The sequence below is a fragment of the Crocodylus porosus genome, unplaced genomic scaffold (genome assembly GCF_001723895.1).
Source record: "Crocodylus porosus isolate Cpor-Errol unplaced genomic scaffold, CroPor_comp1, whole genome shotgun sequence".
Taxonomy (NCBI): domain Eukaryota; kingdom Metazoa; phylum Chordata; order Crocodylia; family Crocodylidae; genus Crocodylus; species Crocodylus porosus.
Window position 1 is genome coordinate 77293733 of NW_017728906.1, and position 23572 is coordinate 77317304.

General features: G+C 40.1%; 1 protein-coding gene across 3 annotated transcripts in view; it reads left to right on the forward strand.

Annotated features, from left to right (window-relative positions):
- The window catches only part of LOC109306117 (arylsulfatase D-like), a 48618-nt gene extending 25199 nt beyond the window's left edge, over window positions 1–23419 (forward strand). For 2 of the 3 annotated variants that reach the window (XM_019529373.1, XM_019529371.1), the window contains one exon: window positions 22654–23419. In XM_019529373.1, the coding sequence (XP_019384918.1) occupies window positions 22654–22708 (55 nt within the window). In that variant the 3' untranslated portion in view covers window positions 22709–23419. Of the gene's footprint in view, window positions 1–2492; window positions 2625–7806; window positions 7957–9421; window positions 9544–10751; window positions 10875–16230; window positions 16655–19019; window positions 19157–19383; window positions 19519–20564; window positions 20728–21744; window positions 21867–22337 lie in introns of those variants that run through there. The other variant, XM_019529370.1, reaches the window with a different exon arrangement.
- Window positions 23420–23572: the final 153 nt, after the last annotated feature.

The window sequence follows — 23572 nt, forward strand, 5'->3', positions numbered from 1 at the left end:
CAAGCAGCCCCTTGCAGGCTGGAACTCTGCCAGCCTGCAAGGGAAAAACCAGTTTCCCACATTTTTCTCCTTTAAAGAAGAATCTATGTTTAAAGCCTGCGGATCTATTTTTAAAGTTTGTTCACAACCCTTTCATATATTCTTGCACCCAACTTTTGGGTTGTGACCCATGGGCTGAGAAATGCTGCTATCTGTGATTCCTACCTGGCAGCTAGTTCTTCCATCAGCAGCATTGATAGCAAGTGGATCATCCTGCAGCATCTGGCTATGGGCTGGGTGAAGAGTGGGCTTCCCAGTGGTGATCAGTTGGAGAAGGGTTCCTCTTGCTATCCATGTCCCAACCATGATCATAAAATTAAAAAATATACTATGTAAAACTGAATCCAAGCAAATCTTTATTCAAAACAGTTCTTTGATCCTGTAGGGGAGAGAGTGACAAAGACTCTATGACAAAGTCTACTAGAGACTTTGCTGCTGTTGATTTTACATGGAAGGCACCCCCAGATATTGGGATGTTGGATAGCAGCATCAGACTTTTAGATAGGCAAGTTCATGGATGAATGCGTGGAAGGATGCAACTAATTTATTTAATCAGCTTCCCATTACTAAGATCTTGTTTGGACCCTTTCTGCATTGCCTGTTTTCTGCACCTTGCAGTGATATGTTAAGCTGCTACCTTGGCCTTCTAATACTATCTGCACTCCCAGTAATGTGTCTAAGCAAAGAATGCCTATCAAAGCATGGATCAAATAGTAGTAAACATATGGTTTCAGTGCTAGTGAATCATGATTCTCCATCCTGCCCCCACCATACACACACACAGAGTACCTGATTATTATAGTTCCTGGCCAGTGTGGACATTTTCTGGGCTGTACCTCTGTTCAGGGTAAAATTTGACATCATAATTTCAGGGGTGATGTTTACCTTTAGGCACCTGTTGCAGCAGTTCAGTGTTGGACCTCTGCCATGTACTAGACAACCACATCCATGAAACATCCATGAAACAGGAGGTTAGTAGTCAAGTTCCACCACTGCTAATACAAGCTGACAGGCTCAATTCTGTCCAGTCACAGTGCTTGCACTGTCTTAACTCTGGTTGTGTCAATATGCGTCACAGGCAAGGGTCTGTGAAGCCCTACCAGGTGGTGATTGTTGGCTTAGAAATGGTATTTGAAGGTCTGTTTTGGGGGGGGGGCAAATTGGCTTATAGGTATAGATATATGCATTATAAGGGTCCAGGATGGGCAGCAGGGGTTAAATGGATTTCTAAAGAGCCTGGGAGACACACACACACAGCTTCTCATGGCTCTGGAAGCAGACAGGCTATCTAGCACAACAAGGCCAATGGATGGACACAGCTGAGAACTGAGGGGGGTATCCCATAACACAAGATCACACCCTTCAAGGCAGACAGGTTGTCTAATGCAACAAGGACACACAGCCTGGGAACTGAGGAAGTATGTACCATACTGTCCCATAACACGAGATAAGTGACACCTGCTACAAGGCCCCAGAGCAGCAAGGGGCCAAGTCCCAGTTTTGTGGGGAACAGACCAAATTAGGAGAAGGCCCAGAAGGTTACATGGATGTGTGACTACAGAGACACAGCCAACCAGAGACAGCCATGGATGAAGTCATCAGGAATCATCAAGGGGAAAGGAGAATACAAAAGCAGAGACTTGAGAGTAACAAAAGGTCACTTCCTTTTTCCCATCCCTCCCAACCCTCCCTCTCTTCCCTGAGAAGGGTCCCCATCCCCATTCCCCAGGAAGGGGCCCCCAAGGCCAACATGGACAAAGGGCACACACCAGCAGCCCATCTCATGCACCCTACTGAAAGGGACCTATAAGCCTCGGCATCCCACCTCCAGATTGCTGAGACCTAAGAAAGAGAGCCTCAGAGTGGAGCCTGCATCCTAACCAGATGTACCTTGACTCCGATGACAGCCCTAGGATTGGAAGATATAGAATAGCTTTGTTTATATTGTTGCTTTTCTGTTATTATTCTGTATCAGTAAATTTGCCTGTTATCAACTGGCAGGTGTTGTGGTCAGTCTGAGGGTTGTGCTTGCCCAGAACAAAGGTTTAGGGATTGGGCCCAAATCCAGTGCCAACAGTGATAGGAGGAAAAGTTTTTGGCCAGATTTTCAAAGGTGCTCAGGAGTTTGTTTAATGGTGCACCTTACAAAGAGGAGAAGGAAGCTGTGGGGCTGAACACAGAAACAATTTCATTCCTTGTCTTTTTTCCCTCTCTCTCTCTCTCTCTCGCTCTCTCTCTCTCGCTCTCTCTCTCTCTCACACACACACACACACACACACAAACATATGCACTGAGAAAGAAGAGAACACCATCTGTTGTCAGAATTATTTTCCTTTTTTCCTTCATGAGTAATTTTCCCTCATTCCCTTACAGCAGTTTACACTTCTAAGAAATATTTTTATTTGCCCTCATTCCCTCTCTGACCTTGAGAACACTCATCCTTGCTGTAAGCTCTTGCTCAGGCTTCCTGCTTCCGGCTGGGAGCTTCAGCGATCTGCCTCTGAGATGGGGGTCGCCCAGCAGTGTTATACCACTGGTACCAAGGAGAAGGGGAAGTATTGGGAAACCTTCTCTTCATGTGGAAGGTGTGTTGTTTCAGATTCCCTGGAACGTGGCCAGAACTGTATATTCTTTCTGTTTTCTGCACAGGCTCCCAGGCAGGCTTCAGCCCCCGCCCCCCTTCTGCTTTGATGCAGAAAGCTGTTTCAAAGTACTAGGCTCTAGTACAAAAAGAAACTCTGTTTTTCTTTTCGGGGCTGGCTGGCTGGCTTTCAAATCAAATTGCATCTCTGCTTGACCTCCCATCTGCCCTTCTTGCCAGCTCTCTGTTTAGTCACAACGGATATTTGTGAAAGGACTGACTCACTCTATTATAAATAGTGGAAAACAACATGTGGGCAGAGTCTGAAAAGAGAATAGCAGTTTCTTATCCTACAGTTCCTTTCTTCCTCCAGTATTTTCCAACTCAGCTCTCTCGTCTGGTTTTGGATTTGGTGCTGGGCACAAATTCCATTCACTTAAAGTATTGAGAGGTTTACTGTGGAGTCTCTCTGATAGACTGGGAACATAATGTACCCTCTACATATATTACATGTGGTCTTCATGCCTTCTCTAGGAACTGTACACTTACGTGGCAATGTTTCCCCTCATGTATCTCATTTAATAGAATTGTTTCTACCACTATTTTTTCCTCCCTTCTGGTATCCTGCAGTCCTGTTTGTAGAGAATCTTGAATCAGAGAAATTAAGGCTAAAGACACATTTTGATCCCCTAGTACTACTTTATGCAGGGTTCAAATTACAGGGGATCTTAGGGAGGCTGAGCCCCACATAAGAGACAAGAACCCCTCTGTAAGATTTGAGAATCATAACCTGGGGAGGTCTTTAATTTTATTTGGGCATCATGATGGGCAGACCAGGTTTTTTTGCAACCCCAAAGAGTCAAAGTGTAATTCAAACCCTGACCTCATGTACTTCAAAAGCTGATAAATTTTACTTTCAAGCAATTTAGCTGAGCCTGACATGCCTTTCTGGGTTCTTCAGTAATACAGATTAGTGTTTAGATTTGTAGTATTCAAGTAATAGGCAATCCACTACTTCCCTGTGGAGTTGCACTAGTGGTTAGCTACCCTCAGTGGTAAAATGTGTGTTTTATTCCTAATTTGAAATTGTCTGCCTTCAGCTTCCAGCCTTTGGTGGTGGCTGGTAATTTTTTTCTTCAGAATAGTTGTTTCTTAGTACCTAGTATTTTTTTCCTGAAAGTATTGATACAATGTAACCAAATTGCTTTTCAATCTATTTTTTTATGGAGCTGTCAGAGTATATGGCATTTTCTCCAATTCTTGAATCATTTTTGTGGCTGTTTTCTGAACTCTCTCCAATTTTTACCTTCTTGCTTGAGTAGTTAAAAAAGATAAAATCAACCAAAATGAAAATGAACCATGGAAGTAAGGAAGAATACAGATAGGAAAAAGTTGAGTTTTGTGAGAATTACAACTATTCCAGTATCAGTCTTACCATTTTACAGAAGTAAAATTACTCTCCTACTCCTCTTTTTTATCCATTGGTTCTTTTTGGCAGTGAATTGAAGTGGCAGCCCATGATGACTTGCTTGTCCATTATGATCACTAAATTCTTTTCAAAAACCCTGCTTCCCATTATACAGTTCCCTAATCTGTATGTCTACATGCCTTCTTCCTCAGTGTATGACTTTATTATAAATTGGTCTGTATCAGAACTCATATTGTTTGACTAGGCTCAGTGTATACTGTAATTACACTGTCATTCGGCATGGTTTGTGCTTGTCCAATAGAAATTTCAGTATGTTAAAACATATATTCTCTCCTTTAGTCTCTTCTTTTTTTTTTTTGTCTTCCCCAAATGGTCCTCCCTTTGTACAAATCCCTAGGTTGACCTTCCTAATTTGCAATTAGTAAAGTTGCCCAGCCTACCAATTTCTCAGGAATCAACTAGGAGGGAAACATCTTTTAAAAATAATATTTTGACACTACACTGAATGGTCATATCCTGCATGGAACACTTAACCTTCACTCCCCAGGGTAAAACTAGTGTAGGAATGAGAATCTGCAGGATTTTTTCCAAGATATAACCATTAACCTAAATTAAACAACAGTTAAAAAGGCTTTCTTAATTGCACCAGGTGGTGATGTCCTGTAGTTGGAGACAGACATTCTTATTAAAGTCTGCATGAAAAACAGCACTTTTTTAATTAGATGCTTATCTAATGGAGTTTAAGAGTTTAAATAAAAGCAAGGTTCATTCTTCTGAAGAATTTACTTTGGTTATGTATCAAATTGCCTCATTAATGATGATGCAGGGTGAATCAGCAAGAAAATATTATTGCAGGATGTGTTCCATTTACTCATTTCCCCTCCACCATCAGTCATTCAGTCTTACCTGTGTTGAGTAATCAGACCTTGTCCCATACTTTATCCCATACCTGACGAAGGATTTGGACATGGTTGCTTTACAGTGTTCAGCAATGGTGCATAACATCTTAGGATATCTTTTGTGAACCTGCAGGTGACATATACAATCAATAGTTGCTTTGGTTACTTAAATTGGAATTTATCCTTGACACTGGAATTGCCAGTCAATGGAGTTATCAAACCCTACTACTAACACCAAAAACAAATTTTAAAAGACCTTCAGAACTTGGTAACGTGACAAAATTAGGGTGCTTGTGGATGTTAATAAAAAGAGTGTCATGAAGTCAAGCTGTCCTTATTTTCTTTTTGTTTTATATTGTGGGAAGTTGGCAGAGTTTGCTTCTTCTAGTTAGCATACCTTTTACAATCCTTTTGGTGCTGTTATTTTCCAGTATTCTTCAGTACCATCACTGACTGAGCAGAGCTCTAACTGTATCACAATCGTGCACAACGCTGGAGGTTTTAACACAAATATAACACTGTGTAGTGAGTTGGAAAAGGCAGTGTGGAGCTCTCCTTTCCTCAGAACAAGTAATGCACCAAAGTGAAACAGTTACTTTCAGGCCCGACTGTCTCATGTGACTGCACAAATCCCTGCCACAAATTCTTATTAGAGTCTAGCATAAGAACAGAAAGTTTACTCTAAGGAATTCAATTGATGTGGCTGCATGGTCTTTACAAATACTCAGGAGCTGACTAAGCCTTTATATTATTTTAATTGTTTCTCATTTTGTCTTTGTTTCAAATTTGTTGGTGAGGTGACCACTGTTCTTTACAATTGATGATATATATTTTGGAATAAATAACTTGACAGCAAGTCTTTTAAATTAAAGGCTCTAAAGTTGTTTAAGAGATTTAGGATATTTTCTCATGCCGGGCCATGACCTGCTGCTGTTTTTACATGAGTAACATTACCCCTTACTGCAGCAGTGACTTTGCCCTGCAGCAGAGGTGTCATACAAACAGCCTGTAGGCTGGATCTAGCCCACAGAGCTATGCAGTGTGGCTCACAGGGCTTATAGAGAGGTCTGGGATTTGGGGGTGGGGCCTTCTACCAAAACCCAGGGCATGGAGCCCCACTGGGAATATATGGAGGCGGGGGGGGAGGCTGAGGAATGCCTGGATTAACCCCCTCTTCCCCTGTGGCTCACTGATGCTGCTTCCCCTGTGGCCAACATTGCATCCAAATCCCACCCAAAAGGAGTCCTGCAGTCCAGAACCAGATCAGGGGCCCAAGCATGTTTGCCACCCCCGCTTTAGAGTTAGGACTTTGCTTTAATTTACATTTGCAACAATTACAAGCTGCATGTTCTAAACAAATATGCTTCATGCAATACAAATAAATTAGTAAAACAATTTAATAGTAGTTTGTAGGTCATTAAAATGGCTGCATCTATCACTCTGGTTAGGTAACATGTATGCATTTTAGCAGCTCAGAATGGCAGAAAAGAACATAGTTTGAAGTCCACTTTTTACAGAATTTAGTGTTATTTACAGTTTCTTTAATTCTGTTCCAAGCTGACTAAACCTTATTTACTACGACTAAGTACAGACCGCCAAAAAGCCCAAGGCTGAATCTATTCAAACTTCTTAGTTTAGTCTAAGCTGTGTAGAATGAACCAATAAGCAAGTGAACAGACATTCACTTTTGATTCCAGAAATACAGCCGCATACCTGTAGTGGCCCAGGCCAGAAACTGGGGGGGGGTACAACAGGTGCTAGAGCACACCTCCGTGCTCAGCTGAAGGAGACAGCTTGGGCCAAGGCTAACCTACCCACCCTGCAAGGGGGAGGGGCGGGTTGCAGGGGAGGTGCAAAGCATCCTGGGATGCTGGAAGACTGAGTTAACTGTGATTCTGGAGGGGCAGAAGTTCAGTAAACTGATTTAGCCTAAATTAAGTAAGTCATACTACATCCATCCAGATTTATCTTAAACCAGTTTCAGCCATTTTAAAAGTGGTTTATGTGCACTGAACTCCTGTTTTGTTACAGATTTGAACCAGTTTCCAGTCAGTTATACTAGTTTATGTGTAATTTCTGTCCCTAGCCAAATAGTAATATTATCAAAAGTGCCTAAGTGACCTAATTCCCCTTTGCAAAAATCAAATTGCCATTAATTGTCAAAGACCTTTAGGCTCCTAAATGCATTAGCTACTTTTGAATATGTGAATTAGAAACCTAAGTCACTTAGGATAAAAAATTTAAATATACCCATCGCTAAAATTATCCAGCTAGCATACCAGTTCTCTCTGCCATCTCAGGCCCTAGAGGTAGACCTACACAGCTTAAGGCTTTGCTCTATAAAGGCTACTTCAGCCCAATGACTTTGAGGAGTGTGGCTGAGGGGTGAGGATGTCAGTGGTTGCATCTACACAAGACATGGCACAAAGTGTGATGTGATGCTACTGTGCAGTAGTAATGACCTACTGCACAGGCAGCATCACCTAAAAGCCGTTTGGCAACACTACTGAGCAATAACTCCAGTTACTGCTCAGTCACTTACAAGCACCTGTATAAACAAGTACTAAATGACTGTGCAGTCAGCGTCTCATGTAGACATGGCCAGTGGGTAGAAAAAAAAGGGGTGAAAAGCATTAGAAAAGCAATAGACCTTCTTGCCTTCTGTTCAGAGAACATGCTTGTGCAGGTAACTGCTCCACATCTCACATTTAGTTTCCCTGATCGGTTGCACAACAAGGTCTTCAAAGAGTTCAGGGGCTGAGTTGCATCCTGAGTGGTGTCAAGTCTTGAATCATCTTATTTTCCCTGTACATAATACCAGAGGTCATCAATTTAAAAGCCTTTCTATTGTATTTCAGGAGCTATCTAGCCACTCTGCTGGCTTTCTGTTTATTTCTACAGACGTGTGGAATGAGTGCAGCTATGGAGTCTAAGCCAAATATACTGCTACTAATGGCAGATGACCTGGGTATTGGCGATATAGGTTGCTACGGCAACCATACTATAAGGTAAAAGTTCTCTCAGTACTAAATGTGTCTATGTAAATGAACTAAGCTTTTAATTTATTTCTTTTAAAAAAGCATAAAATAAGAAGGGCTTCTGCCTCAATAGCAGTCCAAGACCACTTCACTTCATGCATACAAATGCTTTCCTTAAAGCCTGTGGAGCCATTCAGATACAATTTAACACAGATATGTGTGGACTCACTGAAATAAACAAGATAAATAGAAACAGGGAAAGGAAGCAAAATCTGATCTAATACTATTCTTGCCACTTTCTAAGTTTTAATATATATTAATTCTCCAACTACTTGCCTTATAATTATAGAATCATAGAATCAATGAGTCGGAAGGGACCTAGACAGATCATCTAGTCCGACCCCCTGCCACAGGCAGGAGGGAGAACTGGGGGTGGCAGGGGATGTAAGACCCCAGCCAGGTGCCTATCTATTCTCCCCTACATTATGCTCTAGCCCTTGCATAACTCTTATATATATCTTACTCTTCATCTGTTTATATCTATGTGCAGGCCCCACACTTTCCACACTATGCTTTTCCTCTGTCCCTTATTTATTCTCTTTCTCCTTCCTTCCAGCCACATGATGCCTCTCTGACCTGGATCATGTGTGTTGGCACTGACTATGTACTGCTGAGGCATGGCACACATATACTCTGCCCCTCCAAGGGGAAAATCTCTGAGACTTGACTTGAAGCAAAAGAGTATTTGGAATATATCTTCAAAACCCGTAGACACTTTTCAGATCTCCTCCTCCTCTTGGGAAAACAGAGCCCTTTGGCAGGCAATCCTTGAGGCTTTTGCTTGGTGTGATTGTGCTGGGGTCACAGGGAGGAACACTACAGTCATTCAGAACCCACCTGGTGGTGAAGACAAGAGGAGCTGGGAGGCCAGTTTTCTTTCTGTCACTTCTACATACAGATGTCCAGGGAGAGTTAGCATGTATTACCCTGTAAATATATTACTATATGCTACAATAGATGGGATGTATTCCTAGCATAGAGTTCCAAGCACCAGAGAAAAGGTTTGAGGTCAATGAATTCTGAAATACTAGGATGCAAAATAGTTGCTAAAGGTCATCTTTGCAAATCTTAGACAGATAAATCAGATCTTCTTTATATTCTGCTTAAACATGTTACTTCAAAGGTTTCATGTTTGCAGATAACATAATATTTAAAGCCAGTGGCCTGATGTAGAGTTCCCACTACAAACAAGATTTTCCTTCAAGGATGAATTTCTCCAGCCTTAGTCTGTTCGCCTTTTGAAAGAAACACATTACCTGTCATAAACCTGATGAAACAGGAATGCTCTCAGGGATATCATCTGAAAGACTTACTTGTCTCACTTACCAGTATGCTTCAATTTCTTTTAAAACGTTTCATGTTTGTTTGAAGTTTGTTTCAAGTTCATCCCTCAGCTTGCTACCCAGCTGCTTTAACATGTCTCTGTTTTTTTTAGGACCCCAAATATTGACCAACTTGCAAAGGAAGGAATAAAACTCACTCAGCATATTGCTGCAGCTCCTCTTTGTACCCCAAGCAGAGCAGCCTTCCTGACTGGAAGATACCCCATCAGATCTGGTTGGGCACATATGCAGTGATACAATGCCATATAAAGATTCTAATAAGAAATTAATAATCTGATTGCCAATTTTGAAAATTCTATCTATTATTTTACTCTATTTTCAGCTTCTGATTAACACATTGTCATAATACCTTTGCTACACGAAATCACAAAGTCATAGGAGAAGCAAGAAATCTGTCTATTTTAGGTCAACAGTTTGCACAGGAACAAAGAGCTGTTATCAGATGTGGCTAAATGTGGCTTCTCACCATGATAACTTCATGCTATAGAGAGGACAAAATGTTGTAGCTTTTCAAACCATTACTGATGGCTAATTGATTTTTGAGATCCTGCCAGTCTCTTTAAGGGAACTTGCCATGCTGCTGCTGTTTTTGCATGGCTACATCCAGATACACTCTTATTTGCCTCTTGGCTGCAGAACTACATTTAAAGAAGTTTCCTCTGAATGCCAGAACAAAGTGTTTCAGGATAGCTCTGGCACAAGTTACAGTCTGTTGGATTCTACATTTATCTCTATTTGCATAGCACAATGTAAACCAGAAGGGGCCAGGCTTCTGAGGCTTAACTAATTTTTATGAAGAATTAAAGAGTTTTAGACAAAAAATCTGTTATATATCTATTTTAGATACCCAATATTGATTTAAAAATATATGGGGGTCATGTACCATATTTTAAATATATTCAATATCTAAAATATATGTTCCCAGTATTATAACATCAGAATGTTTCACAATCTTTAATAACATTGTCCTCAACCCCAACATAAATAAATGCTGTTATCCCCATTTTACAGTTGGGAAACTAAAACACCATGAGATAAGGTGACTTTTGTAAGTATGCAGAAGCCTGCAATAGGACAGGGAATTAAATCCAGGATTTACAAACCCATATTAACACCATAATTTCTTGGCCATTCTCCTTGTCTGATGCTGGAAGTGGTGCCAATCTGGTTTCTCTCTCACATAATACACCTTAACTATCTCATGTAATATACATGTTGCAATATACAATGCGAATTCCTACCCTGCTCCAATAAACTAATGTATTAGCTTTTTATTTTTGGATCTTGATTTTGTTTATTTGCATGCTTAATTTTACCACTGTGAATAGTCCCATTGGCTTCAAAGAAAAGGAGTTCTATGAAAAAAAAGTGGGGGGGAAGCAAGAAAAAAAATAACCAAGTTTATTTTATCGTATCTTGCAGGCATGGCTTCGGATAATAGGTATCGAGCTCTTCAGTGGAATGCTGGCTCAGGAGGACTCCCTGTGAATGAAACCACTTTTGCCAAGCTGTTGCAAAAGCAAGGTTACACAACAGGACTTATAGGTAGGTTGAAACATTTTGTATCAGGAGGGTTTCTGACATAAATGTACTGGTCACGGTACCTATACATAGTAAAAACTGTGGGCTACTGAGGCTTGTGTTTTTGTTATTTGATAATGTAAGCATATCACCAAACAGATTATAAATTTTAAAAAAGGTCCATGAGGTGGCATGATTATTATAATTGGAACATGCGAGCATTGTATTCAGCCTGGGAGCCTTTCCAAACTTTTAACAGATCTCTTTCAGTGCTCCCTTTTATGTATAAATGTACATCCAACAACATTAATGGCTTTAATTATTGAATTTAACTTCACAGGGTAATGGCAAGGGCAAGGGCAACCAGAAATTAACCCAAAGGAACCTATTAACTGCAAGTAGGTGGTATCTGAATGGCTAATATAACATTTTGTTTGGTCAGAGGGCCCAGCTGTGTTCAGAAACAGCTTGTTCTATTTCAGGGTTATTTAGTAACATTTATAAAACACTTTGAAAATGTAAAGTCATATCTAAGGCCTACCTCCCCAGAGTTCCTTTGATTTCACTAGAACAGTGATTCTCAACCAGGGTGATACAGCACCTTGGGTACCAGGAGATCCTATTGCCAAACAATATTAGCAATCTTAGGTGTGCAAACAAACACACAATTCAAAAGATAAGCCCAAAGATTTCAAATAGGAATCTGTAGCATCTAGAACACTTTGACCTGTTGTGGTCTGAGCTCTTTGCAACAAAAGAATTGTTCTATTATTTTTCCATAGTCAAGAAATGAGGTGCCTTGAGTCTAAAAAGGTTGAGAACCACGGCACTAGAAGTTGGGTACCTAACTACTAGGCCTGTGCGAAGCAACTAATATTCGCTTCAGATTCAGATATGCCCAATTCAGGGGACAGTGATTCAATTCGGTGATTCAAATCACTGTCCCAAATCAATTCAGCCAAATCTGATTCGGAGATTTGGCAGCCGCCAAAGGGGCCAAATCTCCAAATAGAATAGGCCCCACCCGCTCTCCCAGCACAGTCAATAACTGCCCCACCCATTCCAAGTGTTGGCTCTTTAAAAAAAAAGGGGGGAAAAGCCCCACACTAACCAGCTCCTGCCAGGTGGGGGGGGAGGGGGGCAATCCCCACTGCAACATACTGCCCCGTACTGCATGGGGGCTTTGCCACAGGCCCCTAGAAGCCCTGGTGCCTGGTGCAGCAGCAAGTGAGTGTGGGGATTTTTTTTTTTAAAGAACCAGGAGCTGAGGGTGGCCAGGGCAGCCATGGAGGAGTAGGGGGGCTGGGAGAGCAGGCAGGGGAAGGGGGCTTGTGGCAGAGCCCCACACACAGTGCAGGGCAGTGGGGGGCAGCGGGGATGGGGCCTGGCAGGGGTCACCCCATAGTCCCCTTCACCCTCCTCCAGCCTCCCCCGCCTCCTACTTACTGGCATGGAGTCTGGGTCCAGCTTTCTGCAGCAGCGAATGGGGACTGCCCAAATCTCCGAAGCTTTCTGAATCTTTTCGGAATCAATTTGGAGAGCTTTGAATTGATTTGGACCTTTTTGTTGGTCTCCTGATTTGATTCAGATTCAGAGATTTGGCTGCTAAATTGGGCTGAATCTCCTCTGAATCGAATCAGCACTCAAAGCTCCGCACAGCCCTACTAAATACTGTTATGGTTTTGAGCCTAAAAGTTTCATGCAAAAAAATGTAGTCAAATTATTAATACTGGGCCTCTCACCTACTAGTGATACTCATTTGGAAAAGTAGGGGTTTCATTGCATACTCTTTCATATATTCTGAGGAGGAAGAAATGTGTTGAAAAATCCGAGATTTTCTATATTTACATATATACTATATTAAAGCAAATAATAAATATGAGTATATAAGAGACAAGAAGAAATGCCAGATAGAATGACATGGAACCAATAAACTGTGTTTGTGGGCAAACCTTCCAGAATAGAGACTATTTTGTCTTTTCATTAGAATATTTTTAAAACAGTCTACATGCACTTACATAAAATCTTAGCAATATAAATTACAACTTAGGCAGGCCTATTTTCTTCAGATATTCAGTAGACCAGTGTGTCAATCCAGTCCAAAAATTGCTATCCAAACAATTTATTAGTCCTCTATCCCTTCAAGCTCCTATTGCTTTTGATCTCAGATGTACATAGGTCCATGCAAATCTCAGGTAACTGTAGAGCAAAAACACTGACTCATTCTGCTTCCCTTTCTTCTTGCTTGTCCCTTCACCCTTCTTATCAAAAATGTTCCAGTATCCATGTCTATGTACAATATTCATAGAGTCAGTCAGCAATGCTTTATTTCCAACAGAGTCACACTTCCACTATTGTCTAAAATTATGTTAACGTTTTGAGACGCACGTTTCAGTGGAACTTGCATGGTCATTAATGAAACATTTCAATGATGATTCTTTGACTGGGTTTTTCTTTTGTCTCACTCTCATTCATGCAGTTTGGCCTCTGCTCATTAGTAATTGTAATAGTAATAGTAAATCAGCTATTAGATAAAAGTGCCCAAAAAGCCCCACTGATGCGCTCAATCTATACACATGTTGGGCAAGGCTGTCAGCTAACACAATGGCTCTTCTGGGCATGCACTGAGCTCAGCTCAGGGACTCACCAAGTTTAAGTAAAGCACTCTTTTTTTTAATGTCTGTAAGTAGCCTATGTCCCTACATTAGGGGAAGGCCTACATTTATTTAGGACTGACCTTGAGCTCATTTTAAATCAACCCAAACTCCATAACATCTTTTCCTCATGTACATCATACTTTTAACCCACATCAAAATGATCCACATTGCACTTCATATTTTCAAATCAAAATTCTCTCATGCCATGTGAAGCACAGGTCCTTTAAAAATCAGTCTCTGGAATATTTATGTATTTTTGTCTCTTACAGTCAGTAGAGACAGCATGTGAGCAAAAAGAAGCCTGAAGACAAAAACAAGGAATTGTGAGATTGTCACTAGCAGAGTTTCTGTGCTTGAGGCCAGCAGTAACTAGAAAGGTTGTGACACTGCCTGGAGGGATGAGCAAGGAAACAAGCTTCAGCAGCACTAACCTTATACCTAATACTTTGAATAGCATCCAGTCTTGGGGTGAAATACTGCTGGGGATCTAGCATAAGAATTTATGCTATGCATGGTCAACAGGCATGGATTTGAGGCCAGTTGTTAGCTCTCCACTGAAAGTTAGGGTCAAGATACCCTTGGATTATCATGAAACGTTCTCTTGTGTGTCCCACTTTAGGAGGGCTTGAGGGTCAGAGCAGGGAGCCTGAGTATTATTAAGTCTCTGCATGTGTTGCTAGCGGTTGGGAAAAGGGGCAGTCTTGTAGACCAGGTAGGTAGGTGACCAGGTAGGTGACTGCAGGCTGCCCACGCTGTAGGCAGGGAAGATAGCACTTGCCACGTAAAGGTAGTCAGGGGCTCAATGGTCAGGAGCCTGACTGAGAGGACAACTGCAACCCATCAAGGCTGGGTATAAGGGCGAGGTATAGGGGAGGTGAAGCCTTGCAGAAGATCACCCGATTGCTGTCCCATAGTCGAGAGAACCCCAATAGTCAGACATCAACCGCTGAAACAAGATCCGAAGTCATGGCAGGAGAAATTGGGGAAAGACTACACCGGAAGGAGATACCCACTCGGTGTAACAGTGGGGATAGATGGGCAAACACCACCGGGCCTGAGTGTCATGTGACCAGATGTTCGAGGCCAGACAGACACAGTGAGAACATGAAAAATTGCACAGAATAGCAAAACATTTCTACCCTTTTCTAACTTGATGTAATATCTTTCTTTGTTCACAGTCTTAGACTTCTTGTGTTACTATGACTTCCAGCTCACTGTTTTGGCTGCTATAGAAGTCTTGTCAGTTGCCAGAGTTAGATTAGGAATGGACATGTTTTAAGCAAAAATAAGCTAAATGGCATAAAGATAAATCACTGACCCAAATTTAAATACAGTATGTATCTATAACATCATTCATAACCATATGTTACCTCAACACTGATTATTTTATCATAATCTTATCTTGTGTATTCCATTTTACATTGCTCTTGTCTGAAAATGATTTTCTACTATCAACATTGTGAACTATTGCTTAGCTAAAACTCAACAACCAGAGGTACATGGTGTGACTATTTGACTTGTTCCTATGTTATTTTACTAGGATACTTAAAGCAACCCATTTTTATCTCTGTAGGTGGCCTTGTTCAAAACACAGCACAGGGAGTTTCATGATACAAGTCATGCTATTGAAAATGTTGGTTTGAATTTGCCCTGCATTTTCTTTTATTGTTGTCATTAAATAATTCTTGCTATTAACAAAAATATACTGTTTCTTAACAGAGAAATTAATAGTAAGTACATATATTCAGAACTGCATGCTGGTATGTGTTTGGCAATAGTAAGTCTTATATTACCATCTTAATGGTTTTGGAATGAATTTGGAGATGTGGAATGTTATGTATAACATCTCTATAAATCATGTGTATATAGTCCTAGATAATAACATGAAGAAGCCATTGATTTTGTCTCTGAGTTTTAGACCTGCATATGGGGCTATATTTTTTCAAGAGCAATTAAAAATTGTCACATGAAATCACTTCCTGGTTGCAATTAAGAGCAATACTGGCACATAAGATCCTTTACTAAGAACCTGATCTATTTTTATCTTTGTAGACATGACTGGTAGCATTAGCTATTGTAGACTGCTTCTTTTTTAATTTAGCCTGATTTTAGTAGACAGCCATCAATCCTTCTGGATCATCATGTATGTGTGAAATGTCACCAGGACCTTTGACACCTACACAGGAGTATGGAGGAGTGGAGGCTGCCCAGACCTTCAATCCCCTTTTTAGACCATTGAGACAGTATCCAAACGCCAGAATGAGTCCAGATGTTGGGGCCCTCAATGGTGTAGTTATATGCACATCCAGGAATCAAAACTTAGTCTTCCACATGGCAGATAAGAATTCTACAACTGAACTACAACAGCAGGTTATGCCTGATTAAATATTTGGAAAAAAGCAGCTAAAATTGAGTGGCCATGTCTGAGAATAACACTAAGAAAAATACATAATTTTGTTTAAAGAAGTTTGGAACTGTGAGATGAAGTTCAGAGGGGTAGACCATGCTGTGCAATAAGACTGGGATGGGAAGCCTAAATTGAGGGAATAGTTAGGTCAGGAGAATGAGGCAGGGCCCCGTGTTGAAGAAAAGGCAGGACTGGGATAGGCATAGACTGGAAGGGAAGAGGCCAAGGCAGTAAGGGTTGGAGAAAAAAAACACAATGTTTTTTCTTTAAAATAGCTGCCTTATATGTTAATAATTCATTTTTTTAAAACTTTTAGGGAAGTGGCATCAGGGTGTGAACTGTGAATCCCTCAATGATTACTGTCACCATCCTTTAAACCATGGATTTGACTACTTTTATGGCATGCCATTTACTCTTCTAAATAACTGTCTGAAAAACAAACTTCCAGAGCTGGATGCAGCTCTTCAGGCCAAGCTCTGGTTTTATACTCAGGTAATTGCCCTTGCTGTGCTCACTATTATCATTGGAAAACTTGTTGGCTTGTTCTCCACCAGCTGGAAAATAATCACCTGCATGGCCTTAGCTGGTTTTCTTTTTTTCACACTCTGGTTCTCAAGTTATGGCTTTGTCCAATATTGGAATTGTATCCTGATGAGGAACTATGACATTACTGAACAACCAATGAAGTTGGAAAGGACAGTTTCTTTCATGCTGAAGGAAGCAGTTTCATTTATTGAAAGGTAACTGAACTTTGTTTTTCCGTTAAAAAGAAGAAATAAACAAGAGCTTGAAATAGGTCCAGCTTTCTGCAAAAAAAAGTGACTGTTTCTAGACAACTGTTCTCAAATATTTTTGAACTGCACAACAAAGATATCTGCATACAGATTTGATTTAAACAATCCTGTAATATGACCTACTGGAGCTTTTCAAATGTGAAGGTTTAACCAGGTGATGTATATGCCATGAGCTGGTTTTCAAGTTTAATTATTTGAAGAAAACAGTGAATATAGCTCAAACATATCAGACAAGCTCTAAACTAAATATAACTCTTCATCGAATCATAGGAAATTAAGGTTGGAAGGGACCTCAGGAGGTGATCTAGTCTAATCCCCCGCTCAAAGCAGGACCATCCCCAACTATGTCATCCCAGCCAAAGTTTGTGGGATTGTGTGAGATGCAGTTGAGCTGACACGGGGTATACATGTAACCTAAATGGAAAGGTTTTTCAATGGGAGGTGTGTTCCTAAGTTACTGATGGTATGTCTACACTAACTTGGGCAACACTTCTGAGGGTGCCCCTCCAACTACCTACTTCTGCTCTATATCCGCCAACCCTGGAAATGATGCAATGTTGGCCTGGAGACCATCATGTTGAGCACACCAGATACCTGACCATCATGCCAAGCATACCATATTCAGAGGGTTCAGGAGTGACAGCAGGGGACACCCTGAGGGTGGCTTTATTGCCTCATTTCCAAGTTTTTCAAATTTTCCAACTGCACAATAATTAAATAAGTTTAATTCTTTCAAAAAACAAGCATAGGCCATTCCTCCTTTTCATTTCCTGTGTACTTATGTCTGCAGAGGAGTAGGGGTTAGATGGAGCCATGCATCTCAGCAGCATTTTCAAGTGCTCCATGGAAGTGTTATAGGCATACCCCTCAATAGTACTGAAAACCCTATCCTATATAATGCACAAAAGTAAGATTTTTATGGGGAATTTGTAATAGACTGCAGCATGGCAGCTTAGACTGTCTCTGGCAACCTAAGTGATACTATTGTAATATGTGACTGCAGCAAACAAACACTACATTCCAAAAATAATCTACAGTCTATTGCCTGTGCTCTTTGTCCTTCACTTTCTCTTTAGAGGACACTTTTTATGTTTCCATACCTTCCACTTCCATTGCTACTAGCCCTACATCCCCTCCTTTTGTTTATAGACATATAAACTTTGTCTACCCAGCCTCTCCTGCTGTTTTGTATCAGACAGGCTTCTCTCTGGTCAAATACCACATTTCTTTTCCAGCTGCTCTTGTTTTATGTTCCAGCCAGCTGTTGCATGGCTTCTCTGCCTGTCTCTCTCTCTGACTATTAATCCTATTCCCACCTATACATCATTATTCTGCATGGAAACAAGCTCTAATTAACTGTATGGTATCTATCAATTATCCCACAACATGTACTATTCTATCCCCTTTGATGGCTCATGCACCTGAATGCCCATGGGGAAACAAAACCCCCATGAAGCACTTAGATAACTGTACAATTCTGTATGTGCCAGGGAAAATGATTTAGACAGTAGCAGGAGCACAAGGGAGTGTGAATCTGTAGGCCAGAGGCTAGAAAGGCTGGCCCTAGGTTCTGGTCCTATATGAATTTTACATGAATTGGTCATTGTTTTACAAGAGAAAAAATAAACCTGCCAGCAATGACTGGAAACCAGGGATCCCCTTCCAAATCTGGGTCTCATTTCCCTTCCTTGAAGGGAATGAAGTTAGGAACCTGATTCATAGAAGCACTTTTGTAAATAGCACTATATATTTATATATATATATTTGTAAGATCTTTGTAAAAATTCAGAAGATCTTTGTTAAAAATAAATTTCAAATGCCTACAACTTTTGAGACTGAGATTATGGCTCCCTATCTACCCAGGTGAAAATTGTACGCTCTTTGATAATACATAATGATGACCTTCAAACAATGAGATTTCTGTCTGCTGAGCTACTGTATATCATGTGTCCCTCTCATTTCCTTATTCAGCTTACAGTCTTCCAGGTCTTTATTTTCTCTTTTACATAAGTACTGAAAAACCTTAAATCTCAAAGAGGTAAGGCCCAGAAATTTAGATCTGAGACGATGTTACCTAGGAATTATTGTAAGCCTCTGAAGAACAAGTTCCCTTTGCAAAATATGCTATCCTTAGTGAAATCAATGCTTTCTGGTGTGGACACTAAGAGAAATGTTGCCCTGCATGGGCTAAGATGACATCTGTGGTGTCGCTGTGGTCCTAGATAGAAAATATGTGTTTGCATATATGAATATAAATGGTTCTAAAATTTTTCAAATGCACAAGAAATAAATAATTGTTTAATTCTTTAAGAAACAAGCATGGACCATTCCTCCTCTTCGTTTCCTTTCTACACGTGCACACCCCCCTTTACACCACAGAGAAATTTCTTGGGAAAAGTAGACATGGCATATATGGAGATAATGTAGAAGAAATGGACTGGATGGTAGGTAAGTACTCTTTGTGGAAGAGACTCCCTTTAAACAAGTATCATTGGATTTTGGCCATAGAAAACTAATGCTAAATGTTTAAAATAGTAGAAAGGTATATTTGTGCTAGGAGGAAGAGGAATCATTATTTGTACTTTGGCCATTTTAATTAATGGGCTTAAACTTTGTGTGAATTCATTTAATACTAGACATTACTCTCTGTCTTTCTGTTTATCCTAATTTTTAAGGCAACATTCTTGATGCTATTGATAAGGAAGGTCTGAAAAACAGCACTTTCATTTATTTTGCCTCTGACCATGGAGGACAATTGGAGGCACAAGAAGGAGAAGTCCAATTAGGGGGCTGGAATGGCATATATAAAGGTAAGAAAGGAATGGTATGACCCTTTCAATCTGAAAAATGGAATAAAAAACTAATTTTGCTTGACTAGGGAGGATGGCATGGATTCAATATACAAGCATTATATATTACCTGGGACTGGAAACTTCATTTCTCTGCCTTGTCTTTCCATTGTATAAAATAGAATTATGACACTTACCTAAGAAGGGATGCCCACTTAAAGCCCATAAATCATTTCATGTTGTCCATACAGAAAGTGCCAAAGAAATGCAAAATATTTATATTAAGCTAATTACTAACTGAATTTTTTGTTGAATGTGATGATAAAACAGAAGAATAAAAGAAATAAAACTTTCTCTTTTGAGACTGTAATCTCCTGAAGATCACAAACTGCCCCCTAATATGGGCAAGCCTGTAGATAGTGATGCTCTACTTCAGAGCTAATTAGTCAACTCCGCAGTAAGGTGCATGTGTAGATGCACATGTAAAAGCTACAGAGCATCAGTGCCAGACATAACATTTGTGAATGTTTTCATTTATTAAACTGGAGCTTGTTCTGATTTTGCAGCCACACTATTTTAATGAGGAATGAAGATTTTACAGCGTAACATTTAGAAATATTTAATATATTCTTTAGACTTGAGCATCCCTGCCCCTCCCATGTCTGTTGTGTAATAAAGTTATTTAGTGAAGAATGTCATCACCCTTAATCCTAAAAAAGCTACCAGACAGTGCACAGTAAGCCATGTGAAGAAAAAGGAAAAAAGTTCTTACTGATGAATAGAATATACTTTAAAGTTGTTTATTTTTCTACTCCTTCCATTGCCAAAACATGAAATCCAGCAGATCTTAATGATACACATGTTCCTTATTTCATGGCTGGACTTTTTCTTCTGAGTTCTGTTGTGTGCTCTGAGCTCTGATGTGTGTGGAATTAAAATTTAACCATGAAATATTAAGCCTTAGAGATAAGCAATGTGTTACTGCCATCTGTCTGTAACTTCATATACAATATATTATATGGATAACTTCTAGAAAGAGTCATAATTGTTACATGTTGCTTCTGCAGGTGGGAAAGGCATGGGAGGCTGGGAAGGAGGAATCCGTGTGCCAGGTATATGTAGATGGCCAGGAGTTTTACCTGCTGATACAGTAATTGATGAACCTACAAGCCTTATGGACATTTACCCCACAGTTGCTTACCTGGGTGGAGGAATACTGCCCCAGGACAGGTATTGTAAAAATGATGCATCTTCGCTACATATAATCTTGTAATGATGACAGTGTCACTTCCTAGATTTTTGCTATATTTCACCTCATAGGCTAAGTACACACAGTCAAAAAGCCTGAGGCTGAATTGCTTCAGTCTTTGCAGTCTAAAATGCATGGATTGAACCAATAAGCAAGTGAATAGACATTCACTTGTGATTCTGGAAATGTAGCCACATGCCTGCAGTGGCCTAGGCCAGAAGCTGGCGGGTGCTAGAACATACCTCCCTTCTTGGCTGGAGTAGACAGCTTGAGCCAAAACTCGTGTGGCCAACCTGTGAGGGGGGAATTTGTGGGAGCGATGCAAAGCATTCTTGGATGCTGGGGGATGGTGAGTTAACTTGAATCTGGAGGGGATCTGGAACAGAAGTTCAATAAACCCATTTAAGCCTAAATCAGTTAAGGCTGATACTACATCCATTCAGGTGTATCTTAAGCCAGTTTTGGCCATTTTGAAAGTAGTTTATATGCACTGAATTTTTGTTGTGTTACAGATTTGAACCAGTTTCCAATCACTTGTACTGGTTTATGTGTAATTTCTGTTCTTAGGCGTAGTGTGACATACATGAGCTTTGATGCTCTGAACTTCTGCTGTGCTCAAATGTAAGGTAAACTGTCACAGAGGGTCATAGCATGCAGCCTATGAAAGACCTCTAAGGAAGGAAATATTAGGGCCCTTAATAGTTCAATAAAATTAATTATAAATTCAAATTGTTTACATACCATTAAAAAGGATGAACCTAATTCTATCTCTCTCCCTCTCTCTCTCTCTTTTAATAGCATTTTATTTAAAAGGGATTTTAAATGTGTTTATTTCCTAACAACCATCCCAAATGGCCAGATAAATGTGCAAACAAATTCTAAATCTAGTGAGAGTTAGCACTAAGAGTTTTCAGATACACAGAACATAATAAATACTAAATTCATTGCTGCACAGCTTATCTTTTTATCTTTTATTCTACTTCTTTTCATCACCTTAGGGTAATTGACGGCCACAACTTGATGCCTTTACTGCAAGGGAGAGTTCAGCAGTCAGAGCATCAGTTCATATTTCACTACTGTGGGTCATACTTACATGCAGTGCGGTGGCACCAAAAAGACAGTAAGTATAAATACTCTTTCCAGGATGGATGCAAACTCTAGCAAATGTTTCCTGTTTGTAACTACAGCAGCATTAGTACTGTATGCAATAGCATCATCAATTTGACAGATGTTTCCTCTAACATTTTCCACACGCAGTCCAAAATCTTCTATGTCTAGGTATTGACTGATGCCCAAATGGAGAAGCCTTATGGCACAAGAGTATTTACAAGCTATTTAATGCAAACAGAGAAAATGCATTATAGGTAGTTTAATGAAAACAAAGACTGTACTATCCTGCATTCACATTTTTCATATCTACATTATCTATTGTCTTCAAAATCTGTGTCATGTATAAAGGGGTTAAAAGTTTGTGAAACTTATATTTTTCATGGTAGGTGGTTTTGTCTGCATTTGGGGGGGCTTCTCTTAAAAATTGTCCTGCCATTTTATACCCTCTTCTAGTCACTCTATATGGGGTTTTTCTTTCCAGGCGGCACACTATGGAAGGCTCACTATGTAACCCCAAAATTCCACCCAGAAGGTGCTGGAGCTTGTTATGGAAGAGGAATTTGTCCTTGTTTTGGAGAAGGTGTAATCCACCATGACCCTCCTCTGCTATTTGATCTCTCACAAGACCCTTCAGAGACCAATCCTCTCTCACCTAGCACTGAACCCCTATTTGACACAATAATGAGCAAAATAGAAAGAGCAGTAACAGAGCATCGCAGGACACTGACTCCAGTCCCTCAACAGCTATCTTTATACAACATTATATGGAAACCCTGGCTACAGCCCTGTTGTGGGACATTCCCTTTCTGTTGGTGTGATAAAGAAGGTGACAGTACGCATGACTCAAAGTGAGTGGCGGTTGACAAAAATCCTGTAACAGCAAATGCTTTGCTACAGCCAGCTTTTAATAATATCATTTCTAAATACCATGTCATCTTGGGCCAAATTATACCTAAAATAGCCATCTCCTCCCTTTTTCTCCTTCCTGAGGAACTAAATGACTAAAAACCAAAGACTGGGCCTTAGCTTTTCCCACTTCTCCCTCTCCCACTAGTAAAATGTACTGTGGAAAGCACTTTCTACGTGAAAAAGAACCTACGGAGACTGAGTTCCTAAATATGAATTTTGAAGCCTAACTTTAGGCTTCCATTTCCAATAGAAAATTGGCCATAGTGCATCCAGCTATAGTGGTTTCAGGATTACAGCTGCTTCCTTTTCCTAGATCACCACAGCCTAAAAGAGGCATAATTCATTCAGTCTTTATGTTTGGCTATGTTTATACATACGTAAAAGGCAGATAGACAGAGAGAGAAAGTGGTTTACCGAAGGCATTCTGCAGTTTTTCAACGGTTTTTGAACAAACTGCAGCTTTAATGGAACTAGAGCAAAGTAAATGATCTTAAGCTATGTAAAGCACAATATGGCTTTGTAACTTTTTTTTCAGTTGTACAATCATTACTAAAAGGCCTGTTTTATTACTGAGAAGGGGGTCCTGTTATAGTTTTGCTTTGTAATTGACCTTTTTAGTCAACAGCACCAATAAAAATCTCTCCGATAAACTTACTTGGCATGTCTGTAGTCAACTTGACTAAAGAAATACAATGATCATGGGGGGATTTATCACTTTAATACTGAAAAAAAAAAGGACATTGATAGTAATCTATTTAATTTACTGTTATAAGTTATTATATTTGTATATTAAGGGTCTCCCAGTCA